At 34.8% G+C, this 24,875-nt stretch overlaps 1 protein-coding gene across 5 annotated transcripts in view; it reads right to left on the bottom strand.

Moving 5' to 3' along the window:
• The window catches only part of GSK3B (glycogen synthase kinase 3 beta), a 196,354-nt gene that overhangs the window by 30,150 nt on the left and 141,329 nt on the right, over positions 1 to 24,875 (bottom strand). For 3 of the 5 annotated variants that reach the window (XM_036851749.1, XM_036851753.1, XM_036851752.1), the window contains exons 8-9: positions 10,410 to 10,505; positions 1,660 to 1,698 (exon numbers count right to left, since the gene is read on the bottom strand). In XM_036851749.1, coding sequence (XP_036707644.1) covers positions 1,660 to 1,698; positions 10,410 to 10,505 — 135 coding nt within the window. The remainder of the gene's footprint in view (positions 1 to 1,659; positions 1,699 to 10,409; positions 10,506 to 24,875) is intronic. The other 2 variants (XM_036851750.1, XM_036851754.1) reach the window with 1 other exon arrangement.

The following is a 24,875-nucleotide window of genomic DNA, read 5'->3' as shown; positions in this document are numbered from 1 at the left end:
GCTTAAGTTTTCCTAAGAGAAAGGCTCATGTAACATTTGGCTATTCGCCTAGGCTGAAAGCAGGAGAACTGGTTACTACTACAGAACTCATTAGGTTATAAGAGTACTCTACTCTGAAAATCTTTTTTTATTCCTTTTGTTTATACACAAAGTTTATTATTAATAAAGATATTTTCCATGGAAATTGAGAAATTGGTTGGGTAGGATATTAGAAATTTATTTCCAAACATTAAAGGCCTTAGTTAATTTATTTGGCTTGTTAGAAAACCCTCTCTCTAAGGTCAAAAACTGCTTTATCTTTATTCTTTTGAGTAATCTGACTTGCCTCAGTCAAGGAGTTACTGTATTATTTGAAATGTTTAGATCTTACACTGTTCTTAGTCATTTTCCCCTTTCTTGCTCCCCAGCCAGAACCATAATCAAAGTGTGAAAGAAAATAATCAGTGGAAATATTTAGAAAATTTTTCATAAAAATATTAAGCACTACTGACATATTTTATCCCTGAGGGCAATTTGCATTTGACAGCATATGGATTTATTTTGCTAGCTAGTCTAATAAAAATGTCTCTGCACCAATATGGTAACACATAAGTAGAATTAAAAGTACCACCACCAAAAGCAGAAATAAATGTCTTCTAACATTTAAATGCAGGGTAGCTAGACAGTGAGTGTAGTTTAAATGAAAAAAAAATTTGTGTTATTGCTATTAATAAATCAGTATTGTAAGCTTATTTCTGATTATTAAAAAAAAAAAGTCATCCACATCTTTCTGGTTTCTTACTGGCTACAAGTGACCATCCATGTTGGTACTAAGACACATATTAGCTTATTCTTGCCAGGGAATCCTAACTCACAGTATCAAAGAGTTAAAAACAATAAAGAAAAGAATTCATTCCAAGAGCCTAAAATCAAGACTTAACCTGCCTTTTAAAAATGTATCCATTATTAATTTAAACCCCTTGAGAGATTCTTGATGAGAAAAGTCTTGGTTCAGTAATCTATGGATAAAAGTTAAGTGGAAAATTATGTGGGGTCAAAACCCAGTGCACCCAAAGTCCAGATTTCTGACCATATGACTGGGTGTGATAGCATGCAACTTTCAAAAATTACAGGCCAAACTAGAAATAGCTCTTCTGAATTATGTTTGTGTCTAAAGAAAAGGAAACCAGTAACTATTGAGATTTGGCTTTTTTTTTTTTTTGGCCGCAATGTGCGGCATGCGGAACTTCCCCAACCAGGGATTGAACCCGTCCCCACTTCAGTGGAAATACAGAGTCTTAACCACTGTACTGCCATGGAAGTCCCTGGCTTTTAGTTTCTGCTGCTTTTCATTCCTTACTCATTTACATTGCCTAACACTCGGAATCTTTGGTTCTGTGGATCTTTGTCAATATTTATTCTTGTAAAAATAATAATTTTTAAACCCCTCAACTCCTAAACTTCGGATTAGATGTCAATAAATCACTCAGGAAACTGACAATCTAAATATACTATAAGCAAAACCTATACCATACAGTGAGTAAAAACAGAAATCACAGCTACCTACATTGTTTTTACTATTACATTTCAAGAATGAATAACTAGCCTTTCAAAAAAAGTTTTCCCCCTAGTTTTATAGACCTGCCCTGAAATTTTGGGAAAAAAAAATTAAGTACATACCCGAACTCCTGAGGTGAAATGTCCTGTTCCTGACGAATCCTAAAGATGAGAATGCAGTGAAATAATCCAAACAGGGGAAGTCAATCCAAAAGAGAATAGTCCAGCAAGGAAAAATATATCCAATGTTATAAGAAATCCATGGTGTGGGGGGGGACATAGAAAATGTTTATACAGTTATAAACTTTAAACATCAGTCTCCACAGTAGCAAGTCCAAGTTTTAAAAATTATTTCACCACAGTGTATGCAAAAAAATTTGATTGCGCAATGGTGAGGCACAGTAAAGAAACATTTTAATTTTAGTTAATTATGTTCCGATGCCAGTGCGTTTATTAAAAAAATACAAAACCAAAAAAAGTTAAAATCAAAATGAAATCTAGAAGTAAAGTTCCCAAAGTAAAGTGTTTGGTCTTCTACGACCTGGATTCATTGTCCATTGACATGGCTTGGGAGGGGGCATATCAGACTGCTTTTAAAGATACGAGTTCTCAATTTGCTAATTTTCTCTATTAATGAATTTCAGTACACAGTATAAACATTTTTTTCTAAATTATTAGTGATGAGAGAAAAGTAATAAATATATTTAATTTATATTACTATAGATTTCAAGCCAGATATTTTCAATTTGTGTGAGCTAAGAAGGATCAGGCCACCGCGGATTATTCTCCATTTTGGATTGACTTCCCTGCTAAGAGATATTTACTGACATTCTCATTATCTTAGAGGACTCTTCAGGAAATTGACATATCACCTCAGGAGTGCGGGTATAAACTTACTTTTTCTATTGTGGGCTTTGCCCCCTGATACCCTTGCACCCATTACTTAGGAAAAATCATGAACATTCTTTTTGGAAAAACTCACTGAAAAAAATTCTATATCTTTGAGCACTACAAATTCAACACAGTTCCATCTGCAAATATGCCCAATTCACCCACCAAAAGCTAAACAAAAATATATACAATGAACAATACAACTAAGGGACGGTCACAGTTATAGGTGACATGCATAGTAATGTACACCAACACCTAGGCACAACGGAGCCAATTATGCAAAAGGGAGGTAGTAGGGTCTATTATGTCTAGGTATTGAGAACAAAAAATGGCAGACCTCACCAGTAGCTGTGAATTCCCTTGGCTATTCTAAGAGAATTTAACATTCTTTTAGGATAGTTTCCAGTGGGGGAATTAAATATTTTGCAAAAATAAATAATCCGCGGATTATTTTTAGTCTGCAGACTAAAATTTAGTACACGGATTAAAATCCGGCCCATCAGGATAAAAATCTCTCATGAACTTAAAACACAACCAGGTGGACAAAAATAGAAAACCAGACTAAAAAAACTGAGAGCACAAAGTAAGACTCAACTGGGCCAACTAACAATTAGTGCGCAGACTAAATATGGCCAGCCAAGAATGTCAGCAAGGCCATGAAGAGCCCAAAACACCCCCTGTAAAAACTAAAACCAAAAATAAATAAATAAAACAAAACAGAACAAAGCAAAAAATAAATAAACAAAAGAAGGAAAGAAAACAAAAGAGAAAGGAAAAACTGAAAAGAACCAAAACACTGACATGAACTTTTAAGTGATTCAAATACTACCTCACCTGTGCAGCAACTCATTTTCTTAAATTGAAACAAACTCTCATCACAAATACTAGTCTATAGAAGAAACTAAGAGAAAAAATTCATTTTTTTCCAAAATAAATTCTCTGTGGTACTGAACAAATGCAAACGAGTCCTTAACAGAAGAATTATTCAAAATAAATTTGCATTTGGATAACCCAGAAAGGACAGAGGTAATTTTCTCCTTTACATGTCCTAGAATAGACTTTTGCCATCAAACATCAAATATCGACCTGGAGCTAATTGTTATGACTGAATCATAAGCCCCTTAAAATTACCATTTATAAATGGTCATATATACCACATCAAGGCCTGTGGTTGATTCTCATAGCATCAGCTTTCAACAATTCCACTGTATTAAACAGCCAACCAGAGCAATGTAAGAATGCCTATGGGCAATGATAATTAATCTAAGTAGAATGCAGAACAAGTACTGTGCCTGTTTCGAACAGCTACTCCTCCCAAGTTTTCATTGTGATAAATGTACAATACAGACACTGTTCTCTGGTCATACACAAAATACACAAGCATCCAATGTTAAAAACTGATACACCATGAACACTCCTGAAGAGCAACCCTAATATATAAAATTATTTGCAATTTGTAAGCCTAAATACAGGACTAAAAGTGAGACAATGCCATGGATTTGCTGACTAGTTAATTAAGTTAATTAATCAAGTTAATAAAGAAAAGAACTTAAGTCTACTGAAGTGCTCATGTGCAGTACATAATTCATAAGAAACAAAAACATCCTTTCCTTAGCCACAGCAGAGCCAGCATTCAATACATTTCAGCTGCACTAATTAAAAGGCTTATGGAGCTTTCCTGAGCTCTAATACACATAAGGAATATCATACGTGTGTTGATATCAGCATTTAACTATGAAATGGAATTTCTCCCTCTAATCTCATTTACTGATAAAATAGTACTATACTATAGAAGTGTGAATTACCAAATGTCCACTTATCCAATCTAATCTTTCATTGTTCATAAAATGGTTACTATAGTCAGGTTGACCTTCCTAAGAATATAATATTTTCTTTTCATCCACACCTCCTTATCTTAAGGGATAGTCCCCTAAACTACAGCAATTCCTAACTTTAGCAACACCTAAGCAAATCTAAATCCTCCTTCAACAGTACCCACCCTCACTCCCCCTAGCCCTTCTATCACCATTAAAGGAGGCTTCCTTTTTCCCTCCACCACCCACGCTGGAAATCTTCCCTATAATACCTAGAGTATGTGAAACACCTTTGAATACCAATAGCACATAATCAAGTATATGGTTATATATTATTCAATACTTGCTTCAACTGAGTCAGTTATATCATCTCTAGGTTTTTCAAAGAGGAGGACTATATATTTTAGTTCTTTTGCATCCTTTATGGTAGCCAGCACAGCACTGATTACATAGGAGATAAGTGTTTTAAAGAACAATTGATTAAGTCAGAAACAGATTTTTGCCTTCTTTTCCAATCCACCCTCAACCCTATCTTTTGCTCCCCACAAGTGATCTTGAAACTTATGTCTTAGCATTCTTTCTTTTTTATATTATTCTTCCCACATATGGACTAGCCACACTAGTAGCTGGATTTTAATGTGCAATAGTTTCCAAAGAAATAGGGGTAAAGCCAGCATAAACAGAAAAGTGAGGAGGTCTATTCACATAGGAAAATAGATGATGTAGGTAGAAAATTCAGTAGAGAACGTAGTATATTTATGAGACAAGTGACAATGTACTAGTTGAGGTCAGCATGCAGATGGGGTTGAGTAATAATATAGAAATTGATTACCTAAGCAATAGAACAAAACAGACAAGTGGCAGACTTAGGAACCAACAGAAATCCCCAACACAGTTTTATGCTTTCTGGAATACATGTGAGCAAAACAAGGCAGATAGACCAGAAAGGTAGAGTGGACTTGCAAAAAAAAAAAGTTTGACAGCAATTTTTGTTTTGCGCTCTCTAAGACCCTCTGAAGACATTTTTGGTAACGTGTGAAACTGTAGTTAGAACAGGTAAGTTTACCAAGTGAAAAATCTTGTATTCAAAGGCTCAGGGAATAAAAACCAACATTATGAAGAAAGTCTTTTAAAAAAAATTATAGTGGGGCTTTTTGGTTTAGCTTTAAGCATAGAGAATAATACATATAATAAGCAGCTCATCTGGTCTGAGTCCTTGATGGTTGAAATAACCTCAATTTTCTGCTTACTCTATTAGCTAGCTGGAAAGACTAGTATTCATTCATTTCACAGCATGTGGCCTGTGTTCTAAGAAATCAAGTATGTAAGGATTGATTTTTGTAGATAAGGCTTTCTGGGATATTTAACCAATGATCCAAGGTCCTCACATACCCTAAAGACAATTAACTATTAAGTAAACTTAATACTTAATATTAAGTTTTGGCATACATACTCATGGTATGCCAAAAACTCAGCAACAAACATTTTGAGGTAATAGATATTCATTTTATAACTACCATTACAAAAGAGAAATTAGAAACTGCTATAATACATATGGTATGAATTGATAGGTACTACAGGAGTTATGTGGTGGGAATAATCACGTAGAATTTGGATAATTAGAAAATGCTTCACGGGAGAAGTGAGATTTGAGGTCTTGACAGAAGGTCAAGACTTGGTAAGCAGAGAAAAAAAGAACGTTCTAAGTGTTCACTAGGAAGAGGGAGAAACGAATGTGGCTTCTCTGGGGAACCATTAGGAGAACAGTTTGATTAGACCAAAAAATTCAGCATGACTGCGTGATCCCTTCAAAGTGAGGACAACACTGTCATATGTAGCTAACATATTAAACAGCAGCACTAGGTCAACTGAAAGAGACCAAGGCCCTTGGGATTCTAATCTACTTCCTACTAACCAGATATATCATTTATCAATTTCATTACTCTGAAAGAATATACAGACATCTGTATTATCTAACTGACCTCACAGGATTACTTATTACTGGGATAAAGGGGAATACTTGTTTTAACTTTAAACAAAACATTACTCAAAATTGGGAAGAAATTTATATAACTATTACAATGTAACCTTATTAGAAACCCTTAATCTACCCTAACTAAACACTAAGCTTTTAAATTCATTGCTTAACTGTATGCATTTAAGGGTGAAGGAGCTGGAGCACTTGGGAAAGACTGGGTTTAACGGACTAGATGCCTCAGGAAAGGTTAAGAGCAGGACAAAGAACTAAATCTCTTGTCTTTCTGGAAAGAAAAAGCAGAAATGATTAGGAGCAGAGTGACTGGATAATCTGTCACCCAAACTAGGACAGTGAAGAGTGTGAAGGAATGTGGCATTAATAATTTCACTGGACAAGCATAAATTGGGACACATGATCACTCTTGTCTTTATGTGTATAGTATGTCAAATTTGCCTAAAGGCAATGAGGAATCAGAAAAATTTTAAATAGGAGTGACAGCATCACATGTGCTTTTAAGAAAGCTGACTTTGACAGCAATGAGGGTGTGAAAGATATGAAGGAGGGAACTCAGGATGTAGGAGGTTGTTTTAACAATTCTATGATACGATGATGGGCTAAACTAAAGTCAGGGCAGTGGAGATAGAGAGGACAAATCACAGAACTACACTGGAGGTACAATCTTTACATTTACTCTGAACTAAAATGAAATAATCCTTTATATGCATATTTGTTTTCAAAAGAATTTGGAGAAAAGACACAACAGCTAATTGCTATCTTACCAAAACAAAACAAAACAAAACAGACAAAAATAAAAAAAAATTTGAGGCACAAAGAATGGGAGAAGTGCTTAAACTAGATCATTACTTCATACCTAATAGAACTGTCATTTGACCAAATCTCCATGTACCAAATGCAGAATATTTCAGCTTCTTCTCTTCTTCCAACCAATCTCCATCTCTGTTTAATTCTCAATTTACTTTTATTATCACTTCCTCTTGCTTCCCATCTGGCTTTTATTCTTTTAAGTGTACACCATACACCAGTGGGGAGGTATTTATCCTCCCCACCGTCACTCTCAATATTGGTCCCTGTTTCAAAACATTAGAACATATTTCCTTTCCAACTTAAGCCTCAAATGCTTATCCAATGAATTAGGTTGTTATGGCTATTAAGTAATAGTCAAGGGCATCTTATTGGATTTCTAAATTCTCAAGATTCCTGCTATATATCACACTAGGATTATTTCATTGTTTTGTTCTTCTGTTTGCTATCTTTCTTACACATCTTAATACCCTCACCTCAATGTTTCCACGGTAGACATTTTCTCCCTTGATCTTTTTGTCTGCCTACAGTTTTTGAGAACAAGAGCTCCCGGATCTGGGGATATAGCTGTACTACACTGCCGCATAGGAAAGGAGGGTTTACATGCTCAGAGCTTCAGGAAACGGGGCTAAAGTGGGTTTTAACAGAAGACCTCAATAAAGGCAAAGCAGGTTTTGTTTCCAGACTCCCGTTTACCTGCCCTCCAAAGGCAAAAAGCTCTTCTCTTTAGAGAACATTTTGTATGTTTTAAAAAAATAACTCCATTGGCTGCCTAGCGTAAGAGAGCATTTCTGAAGTTGGTGTTCACTATCACAAGGCAGGGGAGAGGGGACTGAGTTCCCTCTAGAAATTTAAAATTTTGTATTATTATTTTGATAACAATCTAGTTTTAAAAATCAATATATTCTGGATCACCTGGATGACATAGTAGTGCCATGGAATTTCTATGTCTGAATTTGGTTTTGTGTTTACATCCACAATAACAGCAACCTAATGGTGTGCACTATTAAGAAATTAACATAAGTGTACTATTACATAATAAATGCATTTGTACCAAGTGAGAACCCAATTATGTTACATATATGAATGAAGAGTTCACAAGAGTTTGAAGAGACAAAATAGGTGGGGGAATTGAGTTATTATTCTACACATGGTACAGGAATGGAAGCCTAAATAAAACAAACAAGTAAAAGGGCTTTGTATAGTTTATTCAAGTTTGAAAAGCATTAGTGTAAGATATAGAAACATCAGGAATCCACAAAGGCAAAAGAAGATGTAAAGCATGCAAATTGACCACAAATCTTCTATTGCCTGCATGGCAATTATAATAAATCATTCCTCACATTCCATCCCAGCTAATACTTGAAGAGATATAATCCAGGGGAAAAAAATGCAGAATATGACACACACTAATACCGGTGTCAGTCTTGATTTAAAAAAAAAAAATTGAGGACAAGGACTACTAAATAAGATCTCATGACCTCATTTCAGCATTATATTGGTCAGAAACTCTATACATGTGACGAATACGTAGGTTAGATTCAACCAAAAAGAATTTTACTTTTCTTTCTTCATAAAAATAACATGCTTATTAAAGAAAATATGGAAATACAGAAATGCAGAACAAAGAAAATAAAATCACCTACACTCTTCTTACCCTAACTACTGTTAGCATTTTGGAATATTTCCCTGTATTAATTCAATAACACAGAATTCTCTTTGCTTTTCGTTTCTCTTTAACATGGTTGAAATCACTTGTTATAAACACTTTAACTTGGAGTAACTTTGCTGGATTCAAACTGTAACTCAGCTTCTAAATCCAAACAGGCCACCTAGGATTCTCTGAGTTTAGAATGAATGAGAGACCCTAAATATCTTCTGACCCAGATTCAAAATAAACTTGAAGTACAAAGACCAAAGAATGATTTACCTCAGAATATTTAGTGTTTATTGTAAACTTAAAAAGAGGATGGGGGAGGGCAACATCTTAGTCAGTGAAAGCTACAACCTATAGTTTTGGCACTAAAATATTACTGAGGTCTTTGATTCTAAACAATAAATAATTAGTAATAAGAGGATTTTCTGAAGTGAAGGGAGGTGAAGAGAGGTGAAGAGAAGTGAAGATAGTGATAACTCAAAGGAAAGTAACTTGAATCATAATACACCTTAGAGAAAGACACCTACTTTTAATCTAAAAATGTAAATTATTTCACCTAGCCCTAAATTACTTCACCTCTTATTATAAAAGATCTATAACCAATTAAATGAACTTGTCAATGATCAAAACATGTTATATATATATATATTTTTAAATATACAAAGTCTCTGCTTGAAATACATATTAAAAAGCTGAAAACTTCCAACCCACAAAATATATAATGAAATATATGTAAATTGGGAAGGGGGATGCATGCATGGCACGTAACTAGAAGTTTAAAAGACCAGGCATTAAACACACACACACACACTCACACACACACACACACGAGAAGAAGCTTAATCCTGGCTTTGTCACAGCCACCTATGGAATCTTGGATAAGTCATTTGACATGTTTAGCCAGAGTTTCAGAATCTATAAAATGAGAGATTCACTCTAGCTATAAACCCTATTGAGATTTTTTCTTTTCCCTCTGCATACAATCTCACAAATCAAACTGACATGAAAACAACTTTGTAATAAAATCTCTCTAGAATCATTTCAATTAAGTATCAAAGCAAAAAATAAAGTCTTCTCATAAATTAGTACTTATGGCTCTTAGAATTGGCTCCGTCTAAATGTTGAGGTTAGGCTTTTCCAATGGCTAGTGACACGATGTTGACATATTAATTGCTTTCAATGTATATTACTAGTATGATCAAATCTTCATTTTATTCCTGCTCCCAAAACACCAATAGGAAAGTAAACAAAAGAACACAAAATATCATCTATAATAAGGTCTATATATTAACAGTTTAAAAAATAATAATATATAAAATGTATATTTTCATATGCTATATGATACTGAACTAATAATAAACACTTCTATGTAAAGAAATTACTTCTGAATTTTAAGTAGTCAAAATTTATATATAAGATCCTGCTCCTAATGAAATTCTTTATTTGAATGCTATGTATATGTACTGTCCTCATCCTACAAATAAAAACCCAGGCTGGAAACTTTCTATAGGAAGTCAGTGGGGATGAAACTATATGGTCAATGAAACACTGAAGTACAGCTATCTAATTATCTTTACGTGCAGAAGTGCTATTGTACTTTGTACTCTGGCAGCCATCTAGTCTCGAAATAGTTTACTTTAAGAACAAAGAGAAATCCAACTTCTAGTTAACTACTGGTTAATGTGCTTTTTAAAAAACTCTTTTGACTCACCTTAGTCCAAGGATGTGCCTTAATTTGAGGGAATTTGAATTCTGTGTAGTTGGGGTTCATTTCTCTAATTTGCTCCCTTGTTGGTGTCCCCAGGACCTAGATAAAGAAAGCAAGTTATTGCCATATTTTTCTATATACTTACAAATATAGTCTTTATGTCTTAATGTACTGGTTTTACTGGAAAAAGGAATTCCAAAGTTATAAAATACATAGCTCATTAAACAGAGCAGACTTTATAAAAAGACTTTAATTTCTAACTGACTACAGAACCCATGGTATACTACCGTATACAGACATTTATGATAATAGTAATGTTAAATCAGGCTTGTAAAAGAAAGATCACTCAAAAATATTCAAGTAAAAATCAGGCATCCTTGTTCTCTCTAGAAAAACAATCTATTGCAATGATGGCATCTGAAATGAGAGCATCTTTTATTCATTTAGTAAAGTAAGCCAAAGGTTTTATTATTAATAAACTATTGATATTTAGGAGGATCTTAGTCAAACATGGTCATCAATAATTCCATTCAATCACTGAATATTAAGTGAGTGTCCCTGTGTACTAGGAACTACACTATGGTATATGAAGGATACAAAGAACAAGAGATTTCCTGCTATGATAAACTTACTTATTTTTGTGTGGAAAAAAGTCTAACTATAATACAAGATGAAAATATATCGAGTACTTCATTGCCTCCAGAGCTGTATTAGGCACCAGACAAAGGAAAGTATATGGACCTGAGTGCACAAAGCAGATGATGGGAAGAAACACTAAATACTAAAATGAGTACTTTGAAGAAAGATGACATTTATTACCCATCTTTATAACTCTAGGGCCTGATATAAAACAAGTTTGTTAAAATAAAATGTTAAGTCATTTACAATTCAAGGATAGTTGTGCAGAAGGAGTAGAATGTAATGATAAGTACTTGATTTGTGGTGAATAATCAGGGCAAAGTAAGAATTTTAGGTTTTTGTTGTTGTTGTTTCTACTTCTGTAGACTTCATTAAAACTTGCAGAACTTAATCAAAATTTTAAAAGTTTTATTCTTCAAAAGACACTCTTAAGAAAACAAAAGGTAAGCTAGACTGAGAGAAAACATTTGCAAAACATATTCAAAGGACTTCTATCTCGAATATACAAGGACTCTTATAATTCAAAAACAGAAAGACAACACTATAAAAATGGGCAAAAGATATGACCAGATACTTCACAGAAGACACAGAGATGGCAAATAAGTACATTAAAAGATGCTCAATATCACTGATCATTAGGGAAATGCTAATTAAAACTACAAGATACTACCTACTAAAGTGGCTAAAATTAAAAGGACTGACTATGTATACAAAGTCTTGTTGAGAATGTAGAGCAAGTGAAACTCTCATCCAGTGCTGGTGGAATTGTAAAAAAGTTATACTCATCATTCCCTCTCCTAGGTAGTTACCCAAGAGAATTAAAAGCATATGTCCATACAAAGACTTGTATACTGAGTGCATAGCATCTTTCTTGCCACTGCCAGAAAGTGGAAATAACTCAAATGTCCACAACACGGTGAATGAACAAATAGTGGTATATTAATACAATGCAATACTAGTCAGTAATAATAATAATAATAATAAAAACATGGATGAATAATTATACTAAGCAAAAGCAGACGAAAAAAGTACCTACTGTATAATTTAATTCATATGGAATTCTAGAACATTTTCTGCCTACATTGACAGAAAGAAGATCCATGGTTATGAGGAGCTGGAGGCAAGTGTTACAAAGAGGTACTAGGACATTTTTAGAGGTGATAAATATTTATAAACTTCATTTCCTTCTTGTAGTAGAATTCCAGCTTTACAGAGCGAAGCAAGGTGTATTGAGAAGGGAAATCTCTGATCTTTGTAGCTGTAACTATCAGATATTTAAAAGTCAGGAGCTATCTATACTTAAAATATGAAAAATAAAAGTTTTTATTTTTAAATAATAAAGCAAGCACTTATGTTCTAAATTAGACCCTTGATGAAGGGTGTACATGTGTAACATGTAATGGGGAAAACAGTGAAAAAGAAGGGAGAGTGAACTTATCGATAATTCTACCTCCTAAATGCAACTCCACTAGATTTTTTTAAGTGCTAAAGAAAAACAGCAATGACTTGAAAAAAAAATGAGTATTTAAAATGCATACCTTCAGGGACTTCCCTGGTGGTCCAGTGGTAAAGAATCCACCTCCCAATGCAGGGGATGCAGGTTCGATCCCTGGTCAGGGAACTAGGATCCCACATGCTGTGGGGCAACTAAGCCCGCGTGCCACAAACTACTACAGAGCCCACACGCTCCGGAGCGCGAGTGCCACAACTAGAGAGAGAAAAGCTGCACGCCACAACTAGAGAGAACCCCACATGCCACAACAAAAGATCCCACATGCCGCAACGAAGATCCCGTGTGCCACAACTAAGACCCAATGCAGCCAAATAAATAAATAAGTATTTTTTAAAAAAATGAAATGCATACCTTCAATGATGCTACAACCCACTAATTCCATTTTAAGGCATATACTCTAACCTAGAGAATCTCTTTAGATACATACATATATATATATATATATATATATATATAGTCTGTAATATATATATGTAGTCTGTAATAATATAATATTGCAAGCAAAAACAAAAATCCAAAAGTAGAATTAATAAATAAACTAAATCGTGGTATAGTCATACAATGATATACTAACTAGCAATGAAAATAAATGAACTAGAGCTACACATACCTCATGGATGAATCTCACGCAGTGGTGAGTTTTCACTCAATAATGAATACATATAGTATAACTGCCTTATATAAAGTTTAAAAACAGGCAACACTAAACTATATTTTAGTTTACATAGTAAAACCAAATCAAAAGCATGGGAATATTCATTAGAAAAATCAAGTATAGATTATTTAGCTTACTAGGAAGGATGCAGGAGGAGGGACTGTGAGTGGGATGGGCGTAAGTAGTTCTTCTAATTCTAATTCTTAAAATGAGTGGTACTTACATGGATATCCACTTTATTATTATGCTTTAAACTTAATACATTTTAATATATTTTTGCATTATGATATGTTTCACAATAAGCAAAATGACACTTAAGAAATGCCCACTCTCAAATCAGTGAGTATTTTTTGCACAGTCTCCCTATATTTATTCAATACCTTGTTAACATAAGGCATGGTCCTAACTCCCTACAAGCTGGTAAGAATGCCAAAAGAAATGAGCGTTGTATGCTATCTATTAGTAAATACATTTTTTTACTGTATGAACACAGATCACATGAACTTATCAGCCATTTGGCTGACTGTCCCATATTTACACACTATATAACTAAAAGGCAGGATGCTCCTTGAAGTTTCAATTCTTATGTTTTTTATTATAGCCTATGAATATTCCCAGGGGAAGTAAATCTGTGAAATATACACTAAAACAGCTGAGAAACTTATGACATGTACAAAAGGTTTGCTTAAAATACAAATTTTAATAATTTACTTTATGTGAAAGCAAGAAGGTATACTGTATGTGTGCATATGTTTAGTCACTCCCATATTCTCCCTAAACTCACTGTCTCACAACCACTTAGATCTAAACATTTATCCAAAATTTTATACATGAAAAATTTCAAACATGAGAAAAGTTGCACCTTTTCTTAAATAGTGAAAATGCCCTCGCCTATACCACCTCGATTCTATGATTAATATTTTACCATATTTGTTTCGTCACATTTCCACCCCTCAATCCATATATCGATCCACTTTATTTTTTGATGCATTTGAAAGTCAGTTGCAGACACTAGTACATGTCAGCATACATATAATTAACTAAGGTTCAATATTTCTGGCATTTTCATCTAAGCATTTTTTACATACCTAGAATTCTCCTTCGATATACACCAGGTGCATGGATGTGGAAAAAAATCCTTTATCACAATGGGAAATAATCTGCTTTGATGAATAGTTATGATATAAAAAAGATTCTTAATTATACTTCTTATTAGTGGTCAGTTTAACTGTGTTCTTTACCTTCAAAATGTGGATATTTGTGACTTTTAAGAAAATTACTAACTAGTAAATGGAATCATTGATATATTCACTATCAATTATTTAAAAGCAATTAAGCAAATAAACTAGCATGTTACCACAGAGTGGCAATAGAGATCTCCTTACTCCTTTGTTACTGCCACATGACCTTGAATCACTAACGCCATTAGATGGGGAAAGCGAAATTCCAATGTCACAGTCTGTTCTATGTTTAATTTCTCTTGCCAAATATTCAACTACTATAATAATTTTTCTATTCTTTTTCTTCTCACTTTTAAATCTTGAAAGCACATTCTCCCCAGGCTGGCTAACAGAGATGAAAAGTAGATGGGAGATCCACTAGTCAAGGGATTAGCAAACTTTTTTTAAAGGGCCAGAGAGTAAATACCTTAGGTTTTGTGGGCCATACAGCCTCTGTCACTAGTCAGCTCTACTACTGTAGCACAAAGCAGCCATAAATAAATAGGCAGCAGACTTAATTTGGTCCCTGGGCCCAGCTGCTGACCTCTAATCTAGTCTAAACATTTTTAGAGATGAGAAAAACTGAGGCCCAGAAAGAACAACTTTTCAGAGGTCAGAACTAATCAGAAGCAGAGCTAGAACATAATTTAAATCTCGGGACTTCCCTGGTGGTCCAGTGGTTAAGACTCCACATTCCCAATGCAGGGTTCAATCCTTGGTCAGGGAACTAGATCCCGCATGCCGCAACTAAAGATCCCGTGTGCCGCAACTAAGACCTGGCGCAGCCAAATAAATAAATAAATATTAAAACAAACAAATAAACAAAAAAACAACATAAGAAAGACAAATCTGGGCTTCCCTGGTGGCGCAGTGGTTAAGAGTCTGCCTGCCAATGCAGGGGACACGGGTTTGAGCCCTGGTCTGGGAGGATCTCACATGCCGCGGAGCAACTAGGCCCGTGAGCCACAATTACTGAGCCTGCGTGTCTGGAGCCTGTGCTCCGCAACAAGAGAGGCCACGATAGTGAGGCCCGCGCACCGCGACGAAGAGTGGCCCCCGCTTGCCGCAATTAGAGAAAGCCCTCGCACAGAAACGAAGACCCAACACAGCCATAAATAAATAAATAAATAAATAAAATAAATTAAAAAAAAAAAAGAAAGACAAATCTTAAAAAAAAAAAATTTAAATCTCATCAGTGGCAAACCAATTTTAGGAGATGGTATGAAAGAATCTGTTTATTGACTTGGTTGGAGGACAGACAATTTCAGCTTTTAATGTTGGTAGTTGTGAAAAATTTTGATGCTATTAAGTATGAAGGAACAGAGCTGGAAGAGAAAACAGTATTTAAGATATTCAAGAAGAACCTGGAGAAGGCTTCCCTGGTGGCGCAGTGGTTGAGAGTCTGCCTGCCAATGCAGGGGACACGGGTTCGAGCCCTGGTCTGGGAAGATCCCACATGCCGCGGAGCAACTAGGCCCGTGAGCCACAATTACTGAGCCTGCGCATCTGGAGCCTGTGCTCCGCAACAAGAGAGGCCGCGATAATGAGAGGCCCGCGCACCGCGATGAACAGTGGCCCCCACTTGCCACAACTAGAGAAAGCCCTCGCACAGAAACGAAGACCCAACACAGCCATAAATAAATAAATAAATAAATAAATAAATAAATAAATAAATAAATAAATAAATAAATAAATAAAATAAACCCAAAGTTTAAAAAAAAATTAAAAAAAAAAAAGAAGAACCTGGAGGAGTTCTCCACCAAGTGGTGGATATTAAGTATATCATTTAGAAGTGAGCTTGAGGATGGAAAAACAGTTTTGGTAGTACCTGATGCACAGACGCTAGGTGGTTGTGAGAGTAAGAGGCAAAGCACGTTGAAGAAGAAGAATGCTAAAGATGGGGACTCAAAAGACCCGAATATATGGAAAAAGGGAAATTTAAAAAGAAGGTTGAGACAGAAGCCTAAGAGACTGGAACAGGTCCTACAGACGATGATACCATGGAGGACAAGGAAAGTGAACACTTAAAGGACTGAGAGGTGGGTATCTGACACAACGAGCCCAGGTAAAACAAAGCCCAAAAGGTGTTCACTGATGCTGGTCATGAAGACTTCCTTTCTGACCTTGGTGAGGTCACTCGTGAGAAGAGCAAGCAGACTATAATCATCTGAAATGAGCAAGTAAAGACAGCATACATAAGTTCTCCTTTTAAAAGGTACATCAGTGAGGGAAACGGGAGAACAAAAAGAAGAAATGTTTACTGAGTAACCAGTATTAAGAGCTCTATGCTAGGTATATTAATTTTCTTTTCTCGTTTAAACTTTACAGATACTCTATTACCCCATTTCACACTTAAGAGAAACCTAACGTTCACTATGGTAAAGAGACTTCTCAGAGTTACAGTCTGCCAATGGTAAATAAGGGATTCAATGCATGTGTAGTTGACTCCCTAAAATGGTCTACCTAATATTAAGGGCAGGAACAAGAAAAGGTTTCTAAAAAATAATTTAAAGGGACTTCCCTGTGGCGCAGTGGTTAAGAATCCGCCTGCCAATGCAGGGGACATGGGTTGGATCCCTGGTCCGGGAAGATCCCACATGCCGCGGAGCAACTAAGCCCATGAGCCACAACTACTGAGCCTGCGCTCTAGAGCCTGCGAGCCACAACTACTGAAGTCCACGCGCCTAGAGCCCATGCTCCGCAACAAGAGAAGCCACCACGATGAAAAGCACTGCCATCGCAACAAAGAGTAGCCCCTGCTCGCCGCAACTAGAGAAAGCCCACGTGCAGCAACAAAGACCCAACACAGCCAAAATTAAATAAATAAAGTAAATTTATTTTAAAAGTAATAATAATTTTTTAAAAATCACTTTCTTAAACTCCATTGGTTATACCATAAAATAAAACTGAATTCTTCGGAGTCATGTGGAATATATTTAGATTTTATAAGATCACAAGGCTATAGTTAAAAGTTAAACAAAAAAGTTGGACTTTTCTTGACAACTTAAAAAAAAACATGATTTAAATAAAATCTACCTATATCATGGTAAAATCTAACTATATCAATTTAATAAAAGGAGTATCTTGAACTGTTAACTTATGGATTATAGATCTTAGGCAACATTAGAATAATATGAAGAAATACAGGCATCTATTTGTCTAAACAAGATCAAAAAGTGTAACAAATCTCAAACTTATTTTATAAATTTTTGTTAAAAATGCTTTTAATAATTGAGCAATTTTGATAAATCACTTTCAGGCTCCTTTAGCTGTAGATTTTCACTGTAAATCCCATGCTTACTCATGCTTAAGCATATCTGCAATACCAAACATGTAAGTTTAGTACCTTGTATGTTAGTGATTATTTCACACATGTAGAATTTAGATTGGAATGTTAAATGATGGGCAAGTCCCATGGATGTGCACATTGTAAGTAATTCTATTGCTTAGAATTTTTAATCTCAAGGCCTAAGTTACAGAAACCATTGTTATGGAATTGCTTTGGGTATAAATATTGTGCATATCTAGCAGGGAGCCATAACTACTTTAAGGTGGTCTAATGTAAACTAAAAGCCTTATATAACATAGTACAATTCTGCATAACCTGGCATCAGTAGGTCAATAAATTTGGAATGTCATGCAAAGGCTTGCATTATTTAAAAAAAGAAAAATTATCATGGACTTCTCCTTCTAGTCACTATTCAGTAACTGATACTAGAATTGCTCTCTAGAGTAAATAACTAGAAAACTAACTGACAAAATACTCTTTAAAGAAAAAGGTAAATATGATCCAAAAAGAAGAAGGGGGAAAAACTGGTCAACAGGTACAGATCCAAAAATGACAGAGATGACAGAATTGACAAATAAGGACTATAAGACAGCTATTATATTGAGGAGACACATGGAGGATTAAAAAAAAAAAAAACAAACCACACAGTAACTGTACAGTTGAAAAGTATGACACGTGAAATGAAAACTTCCCTGGAGGTCTAACACATCACAGAAGACAATCAGTGAACTTTAAAAAACAAAAGAAAAACAAAAAATAGAAACTACCAAAGCTGAAGCATGGAGGTAAAATGGCTAGAAAAACATATGTACGTGTGTTTGGAGTCTGAGTAGGGTAATGGGGGGAAAGATGTAGAAAAACTATTTGAAGAAACAGTGGCCAACATTTTTCCAAATTTGATGAAAATCTCAATGAAACCTATGCAGTATAAATACAGAAAATAACATAACAAGTCACAATCAACTAATAAAAGCCACTGATAAAGGGAAAATCTTTCCCAAAACAAAGGGACACATTTTAGACAGCCAACAATAAGAATGACAGCTGACTTAGCAGAAACAATGCAAGCCAGAAGAAAATAGAGACCTTTCTAAAAAAAGAAACAAGAAACTGGAAACCAAGAAATTCTATATCCAGTGAAAATATCCTTCAAAAGACATTATTAGGCAAACAAAAGCTAAGAGAGTTTGTCACCAGGAGATTTTCACTAAAAGAAAATACTTTAGGATGAAAGAAAAGGATTCCAAACGGACATTCCTCTCTATACAAAGGAATAAAGACCACCAAAAATGGTAAATACAGGCTATATGTATGACATTTCCCCTTTGCTTTTAAATTGCTTTAGAAGAAAACTGTTTAAAGCAAAATAATAAAGTACTGTAGGAGTAAAAAATGTCTGACAACAAGAGCATGAAGGACAGGAAGGGAAAATGGAAATACATTGTTGTAAGGTTCTTACTTTATATGCAAAGTGGTAAATTATTATTTGTAGTCTGTGACAGAGTAGGATGCCTATTTTCAATCTTAGAACAAACTCTTAAAAAAAAATGCAACATGGTGATATAGCTTAAAAAGTCAATAGGGAAAATAAAACACACTCATTATAAGCCACAAGGTAGCAGTAAAAGAGAAAAAGAGAGAGAAAGGAACAATAAAAAGAAAACAAATATCAAGGTGGAATACTTAAAACCAAGCATATTAATAACTGCATTGAATGTAAATAGTCTAAACATTCCAATTAAAGGTAGAAATTATCAGACAATTTAAAAAAGAAGACCTAAGTATATATTGTCTGTAAGAAATGAACTTTAAATATAAAGACACATAGATTAAAAGTAAAAGGATGCAAAAAGATACACCATGCAAACACTAATCATAAGAAAGACGGAGTGCTTATTACATTAATACCAGAAAATTGCAGACTTCAGGACAAGGAAATTAAACAAAAACAAAGAAGGACATTTCCTAATGATAAAAGCAATTTTAAGACTAAACTTAAAATTATTATGAATACCGTATGTTGGTAAGAATGTAAACCACTGGAGGTCTCATACACTGCTGGTGGGAGTGAGAAACAGTGAAATTGCTTTGGAAAACAGTTTGATGATTTCTTACAAAGTTTACATACACTTATATCATATGACCAGCAATTTCAGTCCTAGTTCTTTATTGAAGAGAAATGTAAACACATGTCTGCAAAAATATTTGTAAACAAACACAGAAACTTTACTCATAATAGCCAAAACAAAAAAACAAGTCAAATGCCCACCCACAAGTGAATGGATAAACAAATTGTGGTATATGCATAGAATACAACTAAGCATAAAACAGAATAGGTAATACAAATAAAACGATGGATGAGTCTCAAAAACATGATGTTGAGCTAAAGAAGCCAGATATAAAAATATATATATACTGTATGATTCCATTCATATGAAATTCTGGAATAGGAAAAACTAATCATCAGTGACAGAAAGCAGACCTATGGTAACCTGAAACAGAAGATGGGAGACTGCAAATGTATACAAACAAGGTGATCAACTGTCGCAGTTTACCTGGGACTATCCTGACAAATCCCTCAGTCCTGGGCAAATTGGGACATTTGGTCACCCCATTTTTTGGGGTGATTGATGGAAATGTTCTAAACCTTGACCAGGATAGTGGTTATATGTTTGTCAAAACTCATTCAACTGTACACTTAAAGTTGCTACGTTTTATTGTATGTAAATTAACATCTCTATGAAATTAATTTAAAAAGTAAAAAACAGACCATTATGTAATTTGTGATGACGTTACTACCCTAAATACAACCATATGTTTATCCTTCTTCTGTTGCTATCTTAAGGTTAGCATTAAAAGTTATCAGAGTCTGTCAAACCCTAAAATCAGAATTATTATTTTATATACAGTATGTTTAGTCTTTAAGAAAGCAAAGGTATGAGTTAAGATGCAAAGGAATGTAAGAATGCAAAGGTTAGACATAATTGAGAGGCATTTAAAAATTTTTTTCAGACTCCTTAAGTCACTCACTCAACAAAGTTCCTATGCTCAAGGAGCTCTAGGGCAGAGAGACTTGTACATTATAAATCAAGTTCAAATAGCCAAGAAGATCAGTACAACAAAATAAGCACAGATAATGGGTAAGGTGAAAGTGCTAACAATGCACTGGAGTAAGGAAAAGATTCAGGAAAGGATCCTGAAAGGAGAGGCAAGAGCTAATTTTACTTAAGGAATCTAGGAAGCAAGCGAGTCAGATGCACATTCTATGCGCTCTAGGTACGAAGTGGAGAACAGCATGATTTGGATAACTGTAACAGTTGAGTGCTAACAGAAAATAAGGATTAGAAAATGGATGGATGGCAACATTAAAGGCTAAAAGGTAAACAAGTGACAGATTATGAAGAGCAAGATTCTGAATGCATCACCATCTGCAATCAATACCACAAACATAAAACATTTAAATAAATCAACTATCCCATTTCTACTTCTGAGTATATCTTTAAGTTTTATGTTAAGTTTCTATTAGGTTCAGAGTGTATTTCTACCTGATTTATTTCAGCTGATTTATATTTGGAAAATCTGAAATCATATACTAAAACTTTTTCATTTTATAGATTAATAAAAAGCATGTTTGACGTGGACTTTATCACTTCAGACACAAGACAAGTCTTAGGATTCCGCCAAATATTAAGAGGTGGAAAAGTAATTTTTTTCCAAAACTTTTAGACTAAGGGTACACTTAAAAAATAATTATTATTCCTGGATTTCCTAAAAACTGAGTCCCCCACAACTTAAAGGAAACGAAACCGCACGTAATGTTTTATGCACTTTTCTGTAAGTATATCTCTCACACAATAAAAGGGGCGGACGTTCAAAATTATCACACCATTGGGAAGTGTGTACTCTGAGTTATCTGTTATTAGAATAAGATCTTTCCATTTATTGCAAAAAAGTATTTTTTAAGTCCATTATCCTAGAACATCATGTGGAGTAGGTGGTGGAAAGACTCAAAGTACCAGAGATTAGCCTGTCACAACCCTTTGGCGATGCTATTCATCCCTTATGATTAAATCAATCATTTCATTTGTACCCAGTCCCATCATGCTTGTTTTAACATTTTTTTCATTCATTTAGTTGCAAATTTAGCTAACACCAATAAATATCAAGTCAGGAATTATGTCTTCAAAGAAATAAAACACAGCCAAGAATCATCTGACAAAAGCTCTGAAATACATTTCTTTCACAGCTTTGCGTTTTAATGGCTCAACACCAGAGGTCGCCAAACTTTAGCAATAGAGCTGTATGTGCAGCCTTTAAAGCAAACGTGAAATAAAAGAAATTCTATTAGAAATCTGTTACTCCTCTGCTTAAAATCCTACAGTGGCTTCCAGCTGCTTACAGACTAATGTGTTCTGGCCACTGCCCACAGCTCCAGCCTTCTCTCTCCTGGTAAACTCATATCCTATCCCCACCATTCAGAACCTTAGGCTCAAACCATAAAGCAACACACAACAGACCTGACTTCACTAAGCATCCTTGTCCAAATTAAACACGTATGTCCTCCATTCCCGTCCTTTCACTAAATGGTGAATATCTTTCCATGTTTCAAGAGTCAGCTCAAGAGTTACCTCTTCTATGAAGTCTTTCCAGATAGGATTTACCTCCAAATAGGATGTTCCTGCCTTTGTACTCTGCTCAGACTTCTGGGATCATACCTGCCTTACTTTATTGCCCTCATTTGTTCCCTTCCTCCCCTCAATGAGTCTCTGAACTCCTTGAGGGCAAAGACCCTCTATGTTCTAGCCCAGATAGTTCACTAAATCAACATGTTGTTAACGTGGTATGTACCCTGAAAGACTAAAAGGATACATGACCAAGGCTATACATAATAAATTCAATCAAAGCTTTTTAAATAAGCAGATAAAAACTGTGTAACACAGAAGCAAAAGAGATATGTGACATGGCTGAATAATTAAACATCTTTATTTCCTTTCTGCATAAAAGAAATGTTTATTCAAATTGCATAACTGTCAAGTTGGCTGCCTATATCATAAATGTGACAAATTTCTCTAATTAGAAAACTAGAAAAGATGTTACTGAGCTATTCTATTTCAAAATATTAGTACTCTATTGACACTGGAATCATTTCTACACATTTTCACTTCCACAGGATTGATATAAAATGCTATGTCCTCTGGTATATTCCTACAATTTACAGGCTTTCCTTTTTTAAATCCACTAGATGTAGGTAGCCAAAATACTTAACTCTCAAGAGACACAGATTTTATCCAGTTTCTATCTACCTCTTTCTTACAATATATGAGTGAGATTTTGGTATAAGAATTTTGTTTTTTTGGTGGTGTATGCAATGTTTCCTTCTCAGGGTTCTCCACTGATTTCCAAAAGGCAAGGGACCCCCCCCCCCCACCCCTTCCCCGGCAAAAAAGTGCAGCAATACAAATCTTAAAATCCCATTAGGAACATCAGTGAAGAAAAGAGCATCAAGCTGTCATGTTATTTGAACACAACTAAACAATTTGGCTAAAGCATTTTCTCAGCCTAGAGGGGATAAACTAGTACAGGAGGGTCCCTTTATGTGTCCATGCTGTACTCCATTTAATCCTGTGCCATCTGTCACTTAACTTGATCTGAGTCCTTTGCAAAACTATGGTCAGAGTTTATTGCCTTTCTTAAAATATGGTGAAAACAGCAACACGACCTGACCAAAAGTTCTGTAGGTAGACAGATGCCTTCACTCTAGTCTTCAAAACAAAAATCTTTCAGATATACTTCATATATTATGAAATTCACCCCTTTAAAGTATAGAACTGATTTTTTTTTAGTATATCCAGAGGTGTACAGCCATCAAGTGCTATCTAATTTTAGAACATGTTCATCACCCCAAAATGAAGCCCTGCACCCATGAGCAGTCACTCCCATTTCCACACTCCCCAATTCCTGACAACCACTAATCTACTTTCTGTCTCTACAGATCTGCTTATTCTGGACATTTCATATAAATGGAATCACATTAACATGTGGTCTTTTGTGTCTGACATTTTCTTTATCCATTCATCAACTGATGGACATTTGAAACATTTCTACTTTTTGGCTATAAATAATGTTGCTATGAACATTTATGTGCAAGTTTTTGTGTGGATAAATGTTTTCAATTCATTCCTATGAATGGAACTGCCGGGTCATATGGTAACTGTATGTTTAATATTTTGAGGAAGTTCCAAACCATTTTTTGTTTACACCATTTTACAATCCCTCCAGCAATGTATGAAGATTTCAATTTCTCCACATCCTTACCAATACTAGTTATTGTCTGTCATTATTTTAGCCGTCCTGATGAATGTGATGTAGTATTCATTATGGTATTGATTTGCATTTCTCTAATGACTAACAATGTTGAGCATCTTTTTTGTGTATGCGTGCTTACTGGTCATTTGTATGTCTTCTTTTGAGAAATGTTATTCGGATCCTTTGCCCATTTTTCTACTGGGCTGTCTTTTTATCATTGAGTTGTAAGAGTTCCTTATTCTGGATACAAGTCCTTTATCATATATATGGATTTGCAAAAATTTTCTCCCATTCTGTGTGCTGTCTTTTAATTTTCTGGATGGTGTCCTTTGAGACACAAATTTTTAAATTTTGATGAAGTTCAGTGTATCTGTTTTTTCTACTGTCACTTGTGCTTTTTGTGCCGTATCTAAAAAGTCACTGCCTAATTGAAGGTCACAAAGATTTACACCCATGTTTCTTTCTAAGAGTTTTATAGTCTTGGCTCTTATGTTTAGGTCTAACCATTTTGAGTTAATTTTTGTATACGATGTAAGAGGTAGGTGTCCAACTTCATTCTTTTGCATATGGATATCCAGTTGCCCAAATACCATTTGTTAAAAAGACTATTGTTGCCCTGTTGAACTGCCCTTGTCAAAGGTCAACGGACCATAAATGTAAAGGTTTATTTCTAGACTCTCAATTCTACTCCATTGATCTACATGCCTACACTCATGTCAGTACTATACTTCCCCCAACCCTTTCTTGAGGTTTAACTGACAAATAAAATTGTAAGACATACAAAATGTACACAGTGGTGATTTTATATACATATAAAGGATTTCCACCATCTAGTTAATTAACATAT

The sequence above is a fragment of the Balaenoptera musculus genome, chromosome 4 (genome assembly GCF_009873245.2).
Source record: "Balaenoptera musculus isolate JJ_BM4_2016_0621 chromosome 4, mBalMus1.pri.v3, whole genome shotgun sequence".
Classification (NCBI taxonomy): Eukaryota; Metazoa; Chordata; class Mammalia; order Artiodactyla; family Balaenopteridae; genus Balaenoptera; species Balaenoptera musculus.
Note: the sequence above shows the minus strand (reverse complement) of the source record. Positions and strands in the feature narration are given on the sequence as shown.